The following is a 19,273-nucleotide window of genomic DNA, read 5'->3' on the forward strand; positions in this document are numbered from 1 at the left end:
GTTACCATCATCTTCATCGTGTGATGACTACGATTCAGACTATCCTCCTCGTCTTTTTCTTCTTCTCAGCTGCAAATTCAATAACCTTTTTACATTATCTCTCTTCGCCATGTTTGGCTTCATGGAGTTCTGTCGAAAATACGTCCTCAATTGAGTGCATGATGTTTAGGTCTTCAACTGTTCCTCCTTTTATCTAAACTCCTCACCATGAAATTGCCTAGAGCATCACTTCTATTTGCCCTCAACTTCATTAAGCTCCTTTTGGGCTTTAAATCCATGACTCAATTCCCTTAAATCCACAATTTCAATGATCATCAACCTTCGAGATCATCTAATGCATGCCATCCCACACGTTCTCCCTTAAATAAATGGAGGTTGATTTCGATAACAGAAATAAAATACATAGTGATGCTGCTGCACCATTCCTTGAGGATCCTGACTAATAGAGTTGGAATCTAACTAGGTCTCCCACATGGTTCGTCGCATTACCCGTACGTCGACACTCATTGACCAACCTGGCTTCTCTGATACTCAAGTTAGTATGAGACTGATGAGAGGAATGGAAGGAAGCAAGAGAGTTCTTGTACATGAGAGAAAATGTACTTTTGATTTTCGTCCATTCCTACTCTTTTATACTGGGGCTCTCGGTTGTCCACCTAAAATGCCTGATCGGTTGGTTGTCAATTTGGGTGGGCGGACCTTTGTTGGATAGCGAATGTGACAACGTTAACATGGTATGTTTGTCACCGTCTGACCTCTCACTGCGAGCTCTGCCAACTACCATTTAAATGTAACTAGTGGAATTACTAACAGTCGATTGACAATCACAGACGACTATCAGAAATTATCAAAGATGTCAATTTCAGAGGAATCTAGTTCCACGAAGATAGTTTTTAATCAGAAATGCTCGCATAACCTAGATGTTTTCGATCGGATATGTTCCCATAGTGCATACTCGGATTTTTAGATTGGAGATGTTCCCATAGTATATGTTAAAACTACATAGATGTTTTCAATAGGGGATATTTTCATAATGTTCGAGATGTTCTCAATATAATAGTATCATGTTGTATTTCAAATTCAAATATTTTATATGAAATTTGAATTATGTAAAAGAATATTAATATATAAATATTATATATTTATTATATATATATATATATTATTATTTTCATAATTTTCATAATCTTCGTTATCATAAATGTCCCCATAAGTCAAAAGATCGTCAGCTGATTCGAGGAAGACCCGCACGTGATATGCACGGTTTATCCCCGGTTTAGCACATAGATATTATAAAAGGGAGACAATTTAGAGCTATTTTGTAAAACAGAAAATCATGAAGGGAAGAAATAAAAATATCTCATGAATTTGTGTATATTACGTAAAATGGGAAACAAGAAGGTGCGTAGTGCAAACATTTACCCGTGAGTCCCAAATCTTGTTCCTGCTACAATTATGAAGCTTGCCCGAATGGGACTTTGGCGGCTCCCCTTTTCCTTCCTTTCCGTCGAGCCTCACCGAATGCTAGTCTTCTCCGTTTCGACCTCGGCGATTGGAATCGGCATCCGTCGCCCCTTCCGGTGATTTAAGGATCCAATTTTCAGTCGGTAATTTTACTTTAATTTTGCCTTTCATATGTTTGTAGTGGATGGGAAATCTTTTCCTCAAGGTTATCTTTTTGGAAGAGCATCTCAAATACTAAGCTGGATTCTGGAGTTGTATTATGTTTTCTGGTTTCATTGCTTTTTATAACTGAAAAATTCCGTCTTGGTCGTCTTTATTAGGACTGATAGGGTGCGGAAAATCTTGTTCATCTGTTGTCACCCCCGTTCTCGCATTAGGGTTGGGGAGTAATAGGGTTATGATGAGTATTTTTCATGGCTTTTACAGAGCGAAGATGTTGGTGATTGATTGACTATTGGGATTTTAGGTTTTCCGCCGGATTGAAGGGTTTCTGGAAGATTTGTTTCATAGCCTTGTACGTCTGTGTCCTTGAGCTTGGATTTTTATTTGAGATCGAAGTCTTCCTTTAGTTAAGAATACAAGGACCTTTCTCCAATATTTGTATAGGTTTAGGTGAAAGTAGCATTACGGTTCCACAGATTCTATGTCAGTTAGGTGGGAACATAATGACTCTTATTTCACGGGGGACCTAATATCATTTGGAAGAATTGATATCCTGAAAGGAAATGGGAGTTGTGACTTTTACTGCTTGAGATGAAGGCAATATGTGCCAGTGGGCTATCCAGGTTTCTGCTAGCAACTATAGTCTGATACTGCATGCCCAACACTTTCATACGCTATTATATTATAGTGAAATCCCAATAGGCAGATGGAATCATGCTTCTTGGTTTAGGCAAGCTTTCTCAAATGAGAACTCAATTTTAAGGTGAAAACTTTCCTATTTAGCTTTATGCCGAGATAAATATTTACTCATCATGTAGTAGTATACACAGGAAAAGATAACCGTATTCTTGGTTTAATATCCTTCATGCTTGTAGAGCCAAAAATGCTCATTATTGCCTATTCAGTATCTAGATAACATGAATTCAGACAAAATTTTTCAAGCTCTTTATACTCTTGATACCTGAGAATCTTCTTATTATCATGGAACTGTTAATAGGATGGTTGGCTAACCTGACAACTTTTTCATGGTTAAATATGTTTAGAGGGGTTTCTGGAGACACCTTTTATACTATTCAGAATAATAATTTTGATTAATGTTGTTATGGGCAAAATCACACTAGTCTGTCGAGCCTACCGCAAGCTTCAATGCCAAGGGATTAACTAGAAGGGGCTCGTGGTTACCTGGGTTCAGTGAAAGTGGATTGAGTTGGAGTTTGTTTTGTCTAAATACGAAGGAGTTCGAACTGATGCTTAGGTGGTTCTGTCGGACAGATGCAACTTTCTTGAAGTTGAATGGGTGTGGTGTGGGAAACAATTGGATTAAGGTGGAGTTTCAATATCACCCAAGTCCCAATGTGGGGTTTTGAATGTCTGAAGTGGGATTTTGAATGTCCAAAGTGTAGTTAGAGTTCTTGAACACTCTTGTAGATGGCCATCCTTTTACTATCCTTGCATCCCTTTTTCATGTAGCCTTGGACTCTCTTTTATAGGTCTCATAGTGAGCACCAGGTTCATAAAAGATGTCACGTACGAGAGAGCTCTGGTGCGAACAACTTGCCTGCACTAGCTCTTGAATTGGTTCTTTTCCTTATTCTAGTTTAAAATTTCTACAAATGCCCCTTTCTAATCAGTTCCTCAAATTGCATTTCCGGATGAGTATACTAATTTAGTATTTTGTATGTGCTCCCGATGACATCGACAATAGACTAATTAGTATTGTGCTCGCATTTCCTATCCTTTTTATGAAAAGTCAAACATATCTTGTATGAATTAGCCAATGACAATTTTATCTCTTTTATCTCCCTAAGGACCTAGATTTGAGGTGCATTTTAAGGAATCCCCTTATGCCTTCACATCATTAGTGGAGCGACCTGATTGAACTCCTGCTGGCATTCTTCCTATTGAAACCTCTTTTTTTTTTTTTACTGTTTGAGATTCAAGAAGGGAAGCCTTGACTTATTGGTAAAGTTACTGCCATATGACCTTGAAGTCACGAGTTTGAGTTGCCAAAATAGCCTTTTGCAAAATGTAAGGTAAGATTGCGTACAATAAACTCAATATAGTCCAACCCTTCCCTGGGATTCTGCACTGATAGGAGCTTCATGCACCGAGTTGCCCTTTACTGTTTGGGCTTCAACTTCGAAGCCTTTGCTTGCATCATCGTCTATGGTTGTATATTGACTTGCTTTCTCAAGCATCTTTGCATAATCCCATGGAGAATTCTCATATAGAGATTATGAAAATTGGGATGACTTTGATGCAAATTTAAAGGCTGGCCATTAATATGCTACGATTAGAAATTTAGAATTGTCAAACTGTCTCACCATCTCTACGAACCTTTTTAGAAATCTAGAAAGTGGTTTATCGGAATGTTTCTTGATTCCACGTGTTTGGCACTATATTTGGTTCCTTCATTGAAGGTTCTATGATTCTCTGGAGGTAATTAATGGGGTAGTGCTTTGTGCTCATTGGAGTGACTTTTGACTTGCAATAAAATAAAATTTCATTTTGAAGGTGACATTTATGAAACATCCTGTTCCAAAAGGTGACATGTATGATATCATGAACATCCTGGCTTTATCCAGATGTGGGTGAATTATCTATCTTACAACAACTACCAAATGAAGATGCTGAGAGTTACATCCTGGCTTTATCCAGATGTGGGTGAATTATCTATCTTACAATAACTACTAAATGAAGATGCTGAGAGTTTGCTTGGAATGAAGTTATCTTCAATGAAGGAGAATAATGAAAATTATGAATATAATTCTTTTTAAGTATTTCAAATTCTGTAAAATTTATTCTGTTCCATTTATTTAGGAGGATAAGTTAATCAAGGTATTTCTTTAGTTGAAATTATCTTGTTTCTCAAAATGGGTATTTATTGCCATCTTAATATCTTCTTTGCAATAAAATTTAAGTTTTAAAAATTCAATTTTGATACTTCATTAATGTTTTTCAAGTTAATGGTTTGGCTAATATACTCATTCCATTTTATTGTCTAAGTTTGGTATCTTTTAGGGTTTAGGGTTTTGGGTATTTATTGCCATCTTAATATCTTCTTTGCAATAAAATTTAAGTTTTAAAAATTCAATTTTGATACTTCATTAATGTTTTTCAAGTTAATGGTTTGGCTAATATACTCATTCCATTTTATTGCTAATATACTCATTCCATTTTATTGTCTAAGTTTGGTATCTTTTATCAATACTTAGGGTAGTGATTAGTGCTAGCTGTTCTTTCATTGACCTTTAAATTTATTTTTCCCTTTTAATTCATTGTTTCCTTTTGTTGATTCATGAGAGGATGGATTAAATTTGAAGTAGACTGGTAACAGGTTTTCTGTTCTGTGTCAAAAAAAGCAGAGAATCTCCAAGCAATCTGTTCATGGAATCTGATGGAAGCACGTATAGCTTTGTCAACTCTGAACCCAAGTATCCAGTAAGAATGGAGTTCTAGACTCATGTCCTCATCACTACCCTTTATATCTAGTTCCATGGAAAAGAAGTTCCCCCAACTGCACGATGCTCAACCGGATATAAAAAGCAATCCTGTGGCTCCTCACTATTCTTCTTTTGTTTCCTGTTTTCCTGGGCCTCTGTCCTCATCAGCTCCAGGATTTTCTTCAGATATTCACCACTTTTCATTTTCAACTGATGAGAGGTGCTAGTTAGTGCTCCATTTTTTACTTAACCATCTATGTCATCTTCATATATATTCATTTTAATCATCCATGTCTTCTTCATATAGTCCATTTCATCTTATGTGGGATATTTTAACCTCCTAACAGGAATATACAGGGTCTATCCACTGAAGGGACCTGGTGTGCCGATCAAATTCAGGGCGCACTTGACAGTTCAGATAATGTCATTGCAGGGAACAATCAAGTCCGTAGCGGCTTTATTGAGCTGCCTGATGATATCAATAGGCAAGATGAATGGTGGACTGATATGATGAATGATGATTGGAAGGAGCTTCTCGATGACACAACTGTGAATGAATCTCATCCCAAGGTATTTGCATTAGTGCTTAGTTGAAAATTCTTATTAGCTTGAAAAGTTCTTGTTTGTGTGATACTCTGTTTTTGTTTGGTCTGCTAATGGTCCTTGTATGTTTAATTCCTTCTCCAACCTGCAACAATTGTCTAAGTAGCATGTACGTAGTCCTCTCGTTAGATGTATAATCTTAATAAATGAATAGTTAATACTGGTATATATGCTCTTTAACATTATCCATTAGTTGACAAAGTCTTAAACTATAATTGATATCAAGTGCATGGTTTAGGATATAGCCAAACCTCACTGCATTGTAATTCATACTCTCAGGTCCTCTTTGGTAGATATTATAGTCTTCCATAAACAAAAAGTTGATACTGGTATTTATGCTATTATCATCAGTCATTTTGTTAGCAAAAACTTATAGTAGAAATGTGTGATAAATTAACAAACTACACAAGTGATGTGAAGCAGTAATATCTCAATGAATACTAAGGCTTTGTTTGGTTTGTGGAAAATGTTTTCTTGAAAAGTACTTTCGAAATCTTTCAGTGTGTAGTGTAATAGAAATCATCGATTGAAAAAAAGATTGGTTGATGGAAAACTTTCTGTGGTGGTATACATTTTTTTTGAGGAAAATAACTTTCTTTTTTTAGAAAAAGTGGAAGTCATTTTTCTCATCCATCCACAAGCCCTTCACTTTATCAATAACTCTATTTTTGCTCTTCATCCTCTGCCCTTGTTCATATGTTGACTTGCCAGATGAGCTTGGCTTGGGAAGGTGGGTTGGTTATTCTAGACGAGCTAGATGGTTCGGGTGGGTGGACTGATCGATCCTGGTTGCCCGGGCGGACTTATTAATTTGGGTGGGTTGGGCAGCCTGGATGGGTGTAATGGGTTGATTGCTTTGGATGGGCCAATTGGCTTAGTCTAGCTGAACTCGATTGTCTACCCAACTTGTTTGATCAACTTGACCTTGAGAAAGGGAATATTTTCCAACACATCCAAACAGTAGAAAAAAATCTTTTTTCCTAGAAAATATTTTCTATAAACATGTTATAATTAATACTTGTAGGTCCAACCAAGACATTAGTTACCACACTTATCCATACACAGCTCACTGGTTCTTTTATAAGGTTTAGAATCTTGTTCTGTGCCAGATTTTTCCTACCTGGTCAGAACAATATTCCAGTTTTAAGCATCTGGTTTTCTACTGTGGTGCATTATTTTCCCTAAAAGTTAAAATCAGAATCCAATGTCAAAATTATCTTAAACCAACTGAACCAGTCATCGAACAAAATTTTAGTAAGGAGTTTTATAAAGTTTGATTGGTACTTCATTCTGCTGTCTTATTCTGTATAGAAAAAAAGTACTATTGATCTAGAGTCTTCTGCATCATTTTCCCAAGAGAATAACTGTTAGATTGGGATGCTAGAATAAAAGCTTGATTAAGGTTCTATTTGTTTTAATTTGCTTGAAAAATTTGAAGACAGGCATTCAACTCAAGTAATGGTTGATCAATATGAAGTCGTTGACTAAACATGTCATCCAGTAAGCCCAGACCGTTAACACTATAATCATATCACAAATGTGACCATGATTCTTAGATTAATATTTTGAATATTCTGTTTGAATTGCTAAACATTTAGGCACTGGACATATTTAACTGCATCAAAACTGGCTAGGTCCACCTCCAGGATTAGTCAGTGAAACCCAGATATCTGGATTATCCCAAAACAAAAACTGGCTATGGTCCCCACTCCCGAGTAATCATAATCCAATTGTAAAATTTCTCAGTTTCTATGTCATTCTTCTCTGCAAGTTCATCAATCAATTTTTGTTATGGTTAATCAGCATACTCTTGTTCTGTCTTCCCACATCTTTCTTTTTTCTTTTCTCCCCTTATCCTTAAATACCAGCTCTTTTAACCATGCAATCGAACATTGGCCTGTCAGTTTGATAGCATTGGCATGTACTTTTGAGAAGCAAATTTATATTGTTGATAGTCATCTCTGCTGTTTGATTACAACAAAAGTCATGTAATTCGGTGGAACAGATATAGCTGTGGCAATCGCAAAGCACGATTTACTTAGATTCTCCACGTCCAACATATGTGACTATACATCCAATGTACTGATAGTTTTGTTATGACAGGTTTCTTACCCAGCAGCACAAACATCTGCTAGTATGGTGAATCAACCACAAATTCATCAATCTGTTCCTTCTCATTCTGAGGAGGGATTTACTGTTGCAGGCTCCTCCTCAGCTACGGCTACTGCAACAAAGCCACGCATGCGGTGGACTCCAGAACTACATGAACGTTTTGTTGAAGCAGTCAATCAACTTGGTGGTAGTGAAAGTATGTGATATGAATGCTGTCTTAGATGAGGACACTTGGCTACTTTTTCTTACTTTATTTCTCCTTTTCAGAAGCTACTCCTAAAGGTGTACTTAAGCTAATGAAAGTCGAAGGCTTGACAATATACCACGTGAAAAGTCATCTTCAGGTTTCAAATAAATTGGCTCCTTTTGGTGTACGTTACAATGTATGACTTCCTTTTTGTGTTTATTTAGATGTCGATTTTATTTACAGAAATATAGAACAACTCGATACAAACCAGATTCATTGGAAGGTTAGTTTGTCTTTAATATTATGGTAATTCTTGTCTGCAGTTCAGTTTGCCTTTGTCTCTCTCTTTGAATTCTACAATGTAGAATTTCATAAGCATTTTTGTTTTCCATTTTATGTGTATTTTATCCCATTGGCATTGTGTCCATCAGCTCAATAAGCCATAGTTTTAGTAAGCTAAAATGCTACTATGCCTCATCATGTTTAATACTGCAGCATCACTCAAACTACTCGTTTATTTGTTGTATCAGGTTCAATGAAGATGGGTAAATTGGGTGAAGAAACACCATCCCTTAACCTGAAGACGTGAGCTTATCTTTCTGAATTGCAATCTTTCAAGATTATTTTGCATGAATATTCGTTCTCACTTCATAATTTGTCTCTCTAAATGCAACTAACTTGATTTCACTTAAATTTTGACAAATTGAAACCCTGACAAATTGATTTCATTTAATTTCTTTTCTTTTCTTTTATTTATCAAGATTTCATAGTCAACCAACCTTCAATTAGAAAGTAGTTGAGGAAAATGCGTCTTCTTTCTTGGACTCAGACAAATGAATGGCACTTTGAATCTTTGATTCATTGTAGCTCAAATGAATGACCAGCAGGAAACAGAAGAAATTCCAAGACATAGCTTTATTGTGAGTTAATCTCAGTTGCATAAGTCCACCGTGCTTGTACCTTCATTGCTTGTTCTAGATCCCTCAGCACATGTCAATGTTTTCTCATTGCATGATGTAGGCAGCATCACATTGCTGCAGTCAGCACTCGCTTAAAAATCAGTGTTTATGTCCTTTTGGCTAGAGTTCAGTAGTTTTTGGATGTGAGGTAGAGAAAACACCTAGAAATATAACAAATTTAAATTTGTATCTTTGCTAACTTAGCATCATTTAAAACTTTCTATACATGCTCACATGTTAAATGCAAACCTTGCATTGTTTAGATGTCTCATCTCGTGCACATAATGTTGGAATAGCGATTGTATTGGGTGCATAATTTCTTATTGTCTTTGTGGTCTTTAATGAACACAAATATGTAATCTTTTATACACCTATTATCTATGTCAACCCTTTGCAAGACAACAGAGTCTATTAGATTGGAAGCAAATCAGATGCTGCACCAACAGGACATTTGAACCTGATGGTACACAATCAAGCTTCTTTTGGTGAAGTGCCTTCAAGATGAACAAGTGTAGTCTAGTGGCCTTGCCTGTAGGATCTCATGAGTAAGTTGTATTAATAAGGGTGTCAATGTTGTTGTTGTTCATTGATAAAGTGATTGATTGATCTGTTCAATCTGGATTTTCTTCTTTGCTATTGGAAGATTGTTTGTGTCTTTCATTCTAGTTTGACGCTGATACAGAAAAAAATCAAGTTAGATGTCCTACAATCCCCTTCTCATTTAGATTTGGTTCATGATAGTTCCCCTTTCCCTTCAAGCTGGTTCAAATATAGTGTGGAAATCTAGCATGCTGCAATTATTATAAAAATTCTAGGTCCCTTAAAATTTAGTCATATGCTAGTTAATCACTAGAACTCTCCAAGAAGATGCCAATTTAATTAAATTGCACTCTTATGAAGTGAAAATTTCTGTGCTTTGTTCTGTCATAAAACTTTATATTAACTACTATAATTGATTGCCACAATAAAGTTTCATTTGCTTTGTAGGAGCATGTTGTATCTTGGTCATTAATTGTTTCTCGGATAGCTAGGGACTTGACCCTATAGTCTGCCTTTACACTCGACTTAGCTACAACAATTTACATCTTGCTCTTTCAGGACATCAAATTATCCCTTAGAAGAATGCAATAGTTTGATATGGATCTCTTGAATTTACTCAATCTGCATTAGTGTACCAGCAACTACCTTGATCTTGAAACAAGATGTCTTTCCTTGGAGCATTCTTGAGATATTATAGAGCTCTCAATATTGCTTTCCACGATCATGACATGGGATTTCTAGGAACTAACTGATCACATTAACTTCAAATGAAATATCAGGTAGGATTTATAGGAGTGTGGTTTAGCCCCTAGTGTGATAGCTTCCTTAAGCAAATCAGGTTCATGCTTTCATTTAGAGATGTAAATATCTTTCCCTGAGCAAGCAACCTCTATGCTAAAGCAGTACTTAGACCAACCCAATTCTTTAATTTGAGAATGCCAAAAGGCACTCTTTCAATCTTGCGGTCCTAATGAAATCATCACTGGTGACAACAATATTGTCTACTAGAGAACAAGGCGGATGTTTCTATTTCAGAAACGAAGTGAAATACTAAGTAATTTGTCACAATTTTAGTCATGCCATACTAAAGAGGAATAGAGTTAAATATTCCTATCTAAGTTCTTGGATATTGCTTTGCATGTACAATAATTTTTTAGCTCATTAAGTGTATCTTCCCGTGAGTAAAATAACAAGCTATGTAGTCATGTATGCTAGGTGTTGGTTACTTTGTGGAGATTTATGTAAAGAAAAATTACTTGAAATTGCTCATTTGCCTCATTTGTTTCTTGGGCAAGTCTTCTCATGTTTCTGTTTTTCACATGGGAAGCAAATGGCCTTGAAGGCTGATCTTGTCTGGAGCAAGTTTTGAATGAGGGAACTGAAGAATCTCTCAGCCACAACAAGAAGCTAGGATAGGATACTTAGGAACTCCTATGCTCCTTTGATTTCTATTACTAAGATCAACACTCTGATTAAATATTCGTATCGTAGAAATGGTCACAGCATTCACATCGATCAACATATTTTCTAGTCATTGCACCACTTATAAAACTAGTATAAAGGTTTAGAAGCAAGGATGACCTCCAATTCGGTGTTTCTCGACATCATATCTGTAATGTTTCTATTGTTCACTGATGGACTGCTCCCCATATATCTGATCAAACACCTGATACTCATTTTCCCACTACTTGGTGATATTTTGGTTGGATAGCTAATTCTTAAATAAAGCCTACCAGAGGTCTTCTGGCATTATGGTGCACTTCGCATTATCAGGATACTCAATGGCTAAATGCTGCTTCAAATGTGCTGGGAGATTAAAATTGAAAGGCAATGAGGTGATAGAAGTTAGACATTGGACTTGTAGATTATTGTTGAATGAACAGAGAGCAAGGGGATATGAGCCTAAATAATCCCAAGCAATAAAAACTGGAAGCAACAAAGGACTAGTGACGGCGATAAATTTTGCCATTGGGATTGGCTCCAACAACTAGAAAGGTGTCTCATTGGCCACTAGGTTTGCCAAAGGTCAGAAATTACAATACAGTTTCAGAGGTATGACTAATTCTTAAGTTCAGTTTCCCAACAATTATCTGGCTTCCTGAATCATGTCCTCACCTCCATAGAATGAGGCAAGCCCGTTGTCAATTTGTTAAAGACAATTTTCTTGATATAAATCTCATGAATGATCCCTATTTTGAGTCGTCTATTAAGCTTGGTCAAGTCCAGTCACTTTGTTTGTTTTTGATCTCCTTTTCATTTGCATTAACAGGAGCTTTGATCTCACTGAGGCATTACGTCTCCAGATGGAAGTCCAGAAGCAGCTTCATGAACAACTTGAGGTATGTTTGGTGTGTTTTGATGGTGCATGTTAAGCATTTTTCCAAGTTAACAATGGATGTCAGTGGTTTACAGTTGAGAGAGATAAAATATTGTATTATTATTGCATAGAGTTATAACTCATATTTATAGCCCTTAAACATAACTAATTTTATCGAAAAGGTAAGGTATAAGACTAGGTTGCCTCTACTATTTTATTTGACACTTAAGCTGATAGCCAGCCTTAAGCTTGACCATTAATAGTAATATAGTATTTGTCTAGCTTGTTACATAACTATAAAATATCTCACAAAAGAAAAGATAAAACTAGTTAAGACATTTAACAGCGATAACAAAAACACAATACTAGTGTAATTAGATTAAGACACAAGGTTCCAGATTGATTTACAAAGAGTCATTGGCTGGATTATACTTGTCAATTGAATGGCGAAGTTAGAAACGGTCTTTAAAGGATTTGACACTATCTTCTTCCTTGGACTCCCAAACAAAATATACCTTAAGATAATGAAGTTTGTGAGGATGAAACGACTTATGATAGGTTGGACCAAGATTGGGTGTGAGATTGAGTAAAGTCCAATATAACTTCAAGAAATGAGAAGGTCAGAATTGAGTAAAATTTTGATATTTACTTGAGAGAAAAAGGGATACTGAAAATAGACAAGCCATTAATATATCTTTTAAAAGTTCAATTGATGAAGAAAGATGTTGAGATAAACGAGACAGGTTCCATTGATCGGTAGAGGGAAGAAATGTGTGCAAGAGACAAAAATTACTGATCATTTTACTAGGAGTGGATGTAGGAAATAATGGACTATAACTAATCTCATCTTAAATCATGTTCCCAAAAAGAAAGTACAATGACGAGATAGAAACTAGTGGTTCTTCAGACAGAGAGGGGGAAAAAGAAAACTAACATGAAGGTTGTAAAAAATAAATCATCGAGGACACAAAGAATGAAGGTTGTCAAAAATAAATCCTTGAGGGCGCTCGCCGTTTTTTCTTCTTTTTTTTCTTTTGAATCCTTCATTCTTGATTCATCATTACCATTTTCTTTTAAACTCAACTTTTTTTTTTGAGCAACCATGTTCTCTTCTTTTTTAAGCACCTCCTTTTCTTTAACCACCTCTTTTTTTTTTTTCTTTCGTGTGTGTGCTTACAGCACATCTTACTGGGTGCAAGACCCAGACTTGTGAAACCACAGTGACCTTTGTAATAACTGACCTTTTTATTGGGCATAAGACCCAGATTTGTGGACAAAGAAGGCATAACCTTCTGTTGTGGATGTGTACCATTGGCTTCTCACCACCAAATTGAGCCCTCTTGCATCAAGTCCAGAGAAAGAGAAGCTCCAAAGAGGTTGACCTTCATGTTTGACAATGATGAGTTGTTCTTTACATAGATCTGGTGGGAAGGGTGCAGAAAGAGGTTTTGTCGTGGTTCCATACTCAATGACCTACATGCTGTGGAAAGTCCTATTATTTTCAGTGATTCCTTGGTGGATCACATAGGTATTCTTGTATACGAAGACTATCAATTACAGTGGTGCTGCAGGCACTGCAACATTCTCTGGGAAAAGGGGAGCAACCAAGAGAGAGGTGCGAGATTAGATTGCCTACAGAACTGGAAATGTCATTTGGCAAGGTGGAGATCATGGATTTGGAGTGGAATGAGCTGCCCAAGGTTGTGGGATCCAGAGAAAGAACCACCATAGAGAGAAGATTTGACTGCAGAATGGAAATTATGGTTTGGAACGGTTGAGCGAGGGGAGGCCATGCTTGTCATGCAAATTAATTCTATCTAAAACTTAGCCATAAAACTATGTATAAACCTTAACTTTAGTATCAAAACACATGTCTGACTTTTCATTATATTGTTACCAGATCCAAAGAAATCTGCAACTAAGAATCGAAGAACAAGGGAAGTACCTGCAGTTGATGTTTGAGAAGCAAGGAATGTCAAGCCAGAAGAAGTTTGAGGTTTCCTCAACTTTGGAACCAAGTATTTCTTCTGACCCTGCTGCTGATGGTCACCTACAAGGCAACCAACTTGAAACAGATGTCTTTCCCGAGGCAAAACCAGCAGATGGTTCAAGTAATAAGCAGATGGCCGAATCATGTAATGCAAAAGACAATAAAGCAGATTTTGTTGTTGGTTCCCCTTTTTCATGTGGCGGTGCAAAAATCCATGATGGGGATGGTTCTATCTCAAAACCAGCGTTGAACTGACTGGCATCAAAACTTATTCTTGGATAGTTAATGGGATCATTGCGTCCAATGCTCGACATAATAGCATGCCTTATGTTAATCAGTGAATTATTACACTGTATAAATGATGATTATATTTCAAATTGTGTTGCAATAACAGCAGGCTTATGGAGGGAGATGGGCACTAGAAATGTCAAGGATACTACTTCAGAAGAATGAACAAAAATCTCAAGGCTTACTAGTTTATCTCAAGTTGGTTTGCTTATGGTTTTTAGGTAGTAACTGACTTTTGGTGGAATTGATTTCTCATTTGTGCCCGCAATAAGTCTCTTTTTCTGCTTTGCCCATACAATTGTGTAAATTAGTTTCCTCCTACAGAGGCATTTCAATGTACTTGTTTACTAGTGTTTTTAATACTATGACTTGCCCAGCAGAGGATTTATTAGATTTTGGGCTCCTAGAATATGGCACCCTTGGACCAATCTAATTGATTGTATTGAAAAATCCATTGAATTGAGATTTTCTCTTTCGGGCTGGATCATTTTTCGGATAGCAGAGCATTTATCACGAAGAGGATGAGCTTCAAGAAGTTCTTGCAGAGGGAAATCATGCAGTATCAATAGATTTTTCAAACAATAATTTTCAGGACCTTCAGATCCATTCGTTTTCCTATTCAAAGATCAGTCTTTTGTTTTCATGTCGAAAATTCTTTGCATAGGAAGAGATGTCTAGGGTGAGTGTTGAAAATTCTACTCTGTAATACCCCTCCCGTAAGTTGTAAATTGTTTGTAGAAAATTCCTTCATTTTGGACCCCGTATCAACATTTGACAAAAATACATGTCTGGAAAAGATAAAGGCTTTAGGGTAAAAATTATCAAATGGATGTCCTGTTGTATATTTTATTTTAAAAATATTTTTATTTTTAATATTATTATAATAATTATGATTAACTTTTACAATATATAATAATTATTATAATATATTAAAATATAATATTTCATTCTAATCAAAATTAGTATACATAAAATATTATTTATATCAAAATATATATCTATATTTCAATATTATTATACATTTATACATATCTTTATTTCAATATTATTATATTAATTTTCACTAAAACTATTACAATAGGTTAAAAATTATATTATAAACCATTTTAATTCCAATATTATTATATTAATTTTCACTAAAACTATTACAACATGTTAAAAATTATATTATAAATAATTTTAATTCCAATATTATTATATTAATTTTCACTAAAACTATTACAACAGGTTAAAAATTATATTATAAACAATTTTAATTAAAATTATTTTAACATTACTAACAATTAAATTTTTCTCTCAATAAATAAATAAGGTTGACTTATATAATTAGACTCGATCTTTTATTATATCATCCTCTATTTATAAATTTTATCATATTTTATCATTGCTAAGTGTTCTTTAATTTCTTCTAATAAGATATATATCATCTAATTAAAAATATTTATTAATCATTTAAATACATATTAATTAAAATTACTTAAATATTGATAAGATTATTCTAATATGTCAAATATTATTATAGTAATTTTAATCAAAACTAATATAACATGATAAAATAATTATAATTAAAATAATTTTAGTTGAAGTAATTTTGAACGAAAGTTAACACCATATCAAACAACTTTGACTAAAAATACTACAATATAAAATAACTTTAACCAAAGCTATTTCATATTATATCATTGCAATTTAGATCAAAAGTGCTCTAAAGCAATTTAAATGGAGCAATTTTAAAAAATATTATTAAAGTATAAAATAATTTTGCCCAAGCTACTTTACATTTCAATAGTTTTAATCAAAGTTGCTGATATTATAATAATGGGTCACGGAATTAGAATATTTTTAAAATAAAAATAATAAGAGAGGTTATTTGATTATTATTTTTAAAATATGCATCCACAATGCCACCAAATATTTCATCCAAATATTTGTGGTCCCCACGTCCACATCATCAATCAAATATCTTCTTTCCTCAAATATCCCAACTTTCACAATCAAATATACCACAAATCAAATATTTATGGGTCCCACCTATTCCATTATCTTACTTTCAAATATCATTTAAATATCATAAACTAAATATTTATAAGTCCCTTTGTTATTTTATTAATTTATATTTAAATAAAATTATTTATAATTTCTAATTTTTTAATTTAATATTAAATAAAATTAATTTAATAATATTATTTTATTTAACTAGAAATAATATAATATAGAATGTATAAAGTTTAAAAGAAATAGTACAACACACAAATACAAATATTTCATAAATTTGAAATTGAAGTAACTAAATATTTTATAGATGATAAATTAGTTCTTCACTCATCACGGCGACATGTTTCCCAGATGTGTTCAACCAAATCGTGACGAAGCTGATGATGCACCTGAATATCACGTAACTCAGAATTTCTTCGAATGTATGCAGCAAATTCGGTGGTTGAACCCTGATTCGCCGTGATAATATCTTGTTCTTCGCGATCCCAACTCGATATTGCATGACCTTCGTCTTCCACAATCATATTGTGTAAAATAATGCACGTATACATGATTTCTTTGCATTATCCATGAACCAATGTCGCCCTGGACCTCTTATAATTGCCCAACGAGCTTGGAGCACCCCAAATGCCCGCTCAACATCTTTTCTTGCAGCTTCTTGTCTTTCCTTAAATTTCATTCTTTTCGGATCTTGGGGGCAAGAAAAACTCTTGACGAAAGTGGCCCATTCCGGATATATACCATCTGTTAGGTAGTACCCTTTTGTATATTGTGTACCATTCACAATAAAATTAACCGCCGGTGCATTTCCTTTCAAGACGTCATTAAAAATAGGCGATTCATTAAGCACATTAATGTCATTACGAGACCCAGCAACTCCAAAAAAGGCATGTCATATCCACAAATCGGCAGATGCGACCGCCTCCAGCACAATTGTTGGGTAACCATGATCGCCTCGTGTGTACTGTGCCCTCCATGCAACTGGACAATTTTGCCAGGCCCAATGCATGCAATCAAGACTTCCTAACATCCCAGGAAAACTGTGCCTGTGTTCATGCATTTCAAGTAAACGAGCGATGTCAGTTGCATTGGGTTTTCTTAAATACTCACCTCCATATATTTGCATCACACATTGACAAAAGTTTGACAAGCATTCGAGGGCAGTTGTTTCACCCATCCGCAGGTACTCGTCCAATTGGTCAGCAGAACCTCCATAAGCCAATTGACGAATAGCTGCTGTGCATTTTTGAAGCGGTGATAAACCTTTTCTCCTCGTTGCATCTTCCCTCCATTTAAAATATCCACTGGGATGATTTTCCAAATCAGTGACTATGCGCAAAAATAACTCTTTTCTCATTCGGAATCGTCGTCGGAACATGTCATCAGTGTACACCGGCTCAGCAGAGAAATAATCATTGACAAGTTGGGTGTGTCCACTTACACGTTCTCTGTTAATCGACCTTCTTCTTTGTGTACTCCCATAATAATTTTGCACGAATTCAGCCACTCTAAGTTGATTGTGCACCACCATCATGAATAACGCTTCCCCAGGATCTGATGTAGAATGATTCGTTGTGTCTTCAGGAATGCTTTCTGTGTTGGGAAGGTTAGGATCTTGAGACATATTGGAACAAATGAAGAGTTTAGTGGGAGGAAGAGTTTAGTGGGAGAAAGAGGAGAATAGATATGGTGTGGATAATTGTGAATGCTTCATCTCTTACTTTTATACCAATTTTGTAACGGTTAGTTCGCAACGGCTAGTTTGTAACGGCTAGTTTGCAACGGCTAGTTTGTAACGGCTAGTTTGCAACGGTTAATTTGTAACGGTTAGTTTGTAACGGCTAGTTGCCAACGGCTAATTTGTAACGGAGTCAGTTTGTAACGGTTAGTTAACGGCTAGTTTATAACGCTAGTTTATAACGGTTAGTTTGTAACGGTTAGTTTGTAACGACTAGTTTGCAATGACTAATTTGTAACGGTTAGTTTGTAACGACTAGTTTACAACAGTTAATTTTTAACGACTAGTTAATAACAACTAATTTATATATAATATTAATAATTGAAAAGTGGATTACATAAATACTAAAACACATGACATGAAAATATTAACTACAAACCACATTAACTTAATAAAACATAGATATGACAAACCACATTAAGTTACTAAAACAAACAAAACTACTACATATTCAATCTTTTCTTCAACTGCTCACATATTGCTAGATGGTTCTGAAGTTGTTCATCTGTCATACCTCGTGTGTCCATTACGAGGAGTTGATGTGCTTGGATGAGTTGGTCCACTTTCTTACTGTTATTATACTCTTCCAAATGTGCTACTGATTGTTGCACAGCCTGACTCAATTCATCAATTAAACTCATTCTTTCTTTGCCTTTCCTCTTTGCTGCCTTCTGTCCCATCGGACGAGATCGAACTTCTCTATCATCTGCATCAATAGTTGTATTAGGATTAGAAGAGTCAGTATGTGCACCTGATGATTCTGATGTCCTTGCTTTCTTTGTAGCTCGTTGCCCTGAAGATTGAGGAGCGTACATTGGACTATCTTTCACAATCCTCCACACATGTTCATATTGGAAAGTAGATTTAAAAGTACTCTTGTATTCTTCATGAGCTCGCACCATCAAATCTTCGTCACTCCATCCACTTGGTCGATCATTGTACCATTTATTGTAGATTCCATTATATCTATTCACGATCTTTTTCACTGCAGCCCAATGTGATTTTGCTTTATCCGCAGTTCTCTTTTTAGCTCCCTTCTCTCGATTGGTATTGTAGTATGTCACCACCCGTTTCCAAAAAGACTCATTCTTCTGGCCATTACCAACTACTGGATCTTCGCTCATAATTGTGTAGGCTGCTGCAAGGAGTTTATCATCTGCTATTGTCCACATTGTTCGCTTGCTATGGTCTCCATCCGATTCGTTGCCCGTCTCAGTTGCTTGATCGAGAATAATATTATCAAGCCCTATTTCTGTTGAGAATGAAGGAAATTGTGAATGAGAGACTGCATGAGGCGTTTCTATCCCTTTATCACTGTCACTTGCATCAACACTAGCCCTTCTTGATTCATTTGATTGAATCCCCGGTGATTGAAGCGGATTAATTCCATGAGATGGAGCTTGCATAGAATATTGGCTACTGTGCCAATATTCTGGGGGGATATGTATAAAACGGAGCTCGATGGTCGCTACTTG

At 35.5% G+C, this 19,273-nt stretch overlaps 2 protein-coding genes across 4 annotated transcripts; one reads left to right on the forward strand and one right to left on the reverse strand.

Annotated features, from left to right (window-relative positions):
* The first annotated feature begins 1,445 nt into the window (after positions 1-1,445).
* LOC141821747 (protein PHOSPHATE STARVATION RESPONSE 1-like) lies at positions 1,446-14,425 on the forward strand. Of its 3 annotated transcripts, XM_074709101.1 has the most exons (10): positions 1,446-1,607; positions 4,992-5,289; positions 5,417-5,639; positions 7,776-7,806; positions 7,876-7,980; positions 8,052-8,128; positions 8,215-8,254; positions 8,502-8,556; positions 11,740-11,809; positions 13,688-14,425. In XM_074709101.1, the coding sequence occupies exons 2-10, from the start codon at positions 5,090-5,092 to the stop codon at positions 14,030-14,032; spliced, it is 1,146 nt and encodes a 381-aa protein (XP_074565202.1). In that variant the 5' UTR covers positions 1,446-1,607; positions 4,992-5,089; the 3' UTR covers positions 14,033-14,425. The 3 variants fall into 3 exon arrangements, with proteins under 3 accessions (XP_074565202.1, XP_074565201.1, XP_074565200.1); XM_074709100.1 differs by having other exon boundaries at positions 4,964-5,289; positions 7,776-7,980; XM_074709099.1 differs by having other exon boundaries at positions 1,447-1,607; positions 7,776-7,980.
* Positions 14,426-18,241: 3,816 nt separating this feature from the next.
* Positions 18,242-19,204, reverse strand: LOC141821445 (glutathione S-transferase T3-like). Its single transcript, XM_074708876.1, has one exon. The coding sequence runs from the start codon at positions 19,202-19,204 to the stop codon at positions 18,242-18,244; it is 963 nt and encodes a 320-aa protein (XP_074564977.1).
* Positions 19,205-19,273: the final 69 nt, after the last annotated feature.

Source organism: Curcuma longa, chromosome 2 (assembly GCF_044706935.1).
Source record: "Curcuma longa cultivar G26 ecotype Majalengka, Jawa Barat chromosome 2, ITB_CL_G26_1.1, whole genome shotgun sequence".
Lineage (NCBI taxonomy): Eukaryota > Viridiplantae > Streptophyta > Magnoliopsida > Zingiberales > Zingiberaceae > Curcuma > Curcuma longa.

Coding starts and splice junctions, on each gene's coding strand:
- LOC141821445 (XM_074708876.1), bottom strand. CDS start 19,204: ATGCAAGCTCCATCTCATGGAATTAATCCGCTTCAATCACCGGGGATT.
- LOC141821747 (XM_074709100.1), top strand. CDS start 5,090: ATGTCCTCATCACTACCCTTTATATCTAGTTCCATGGAAAAGAAGTTC. Junction 5,290..5,416: donor TCATTTTCAACTGATGAGAG/GTGCTAGTTAGT, acceptor ACCTCCTAACAG/GAATATACAGGGTCTATCCA. Junction 8,129..8,214: donor ACGTGAAAAGTCATCTTCAG/GTTTCAAATAAA, acceptor TTTTATTTACAG/AAATATAGAACAACTCGATA.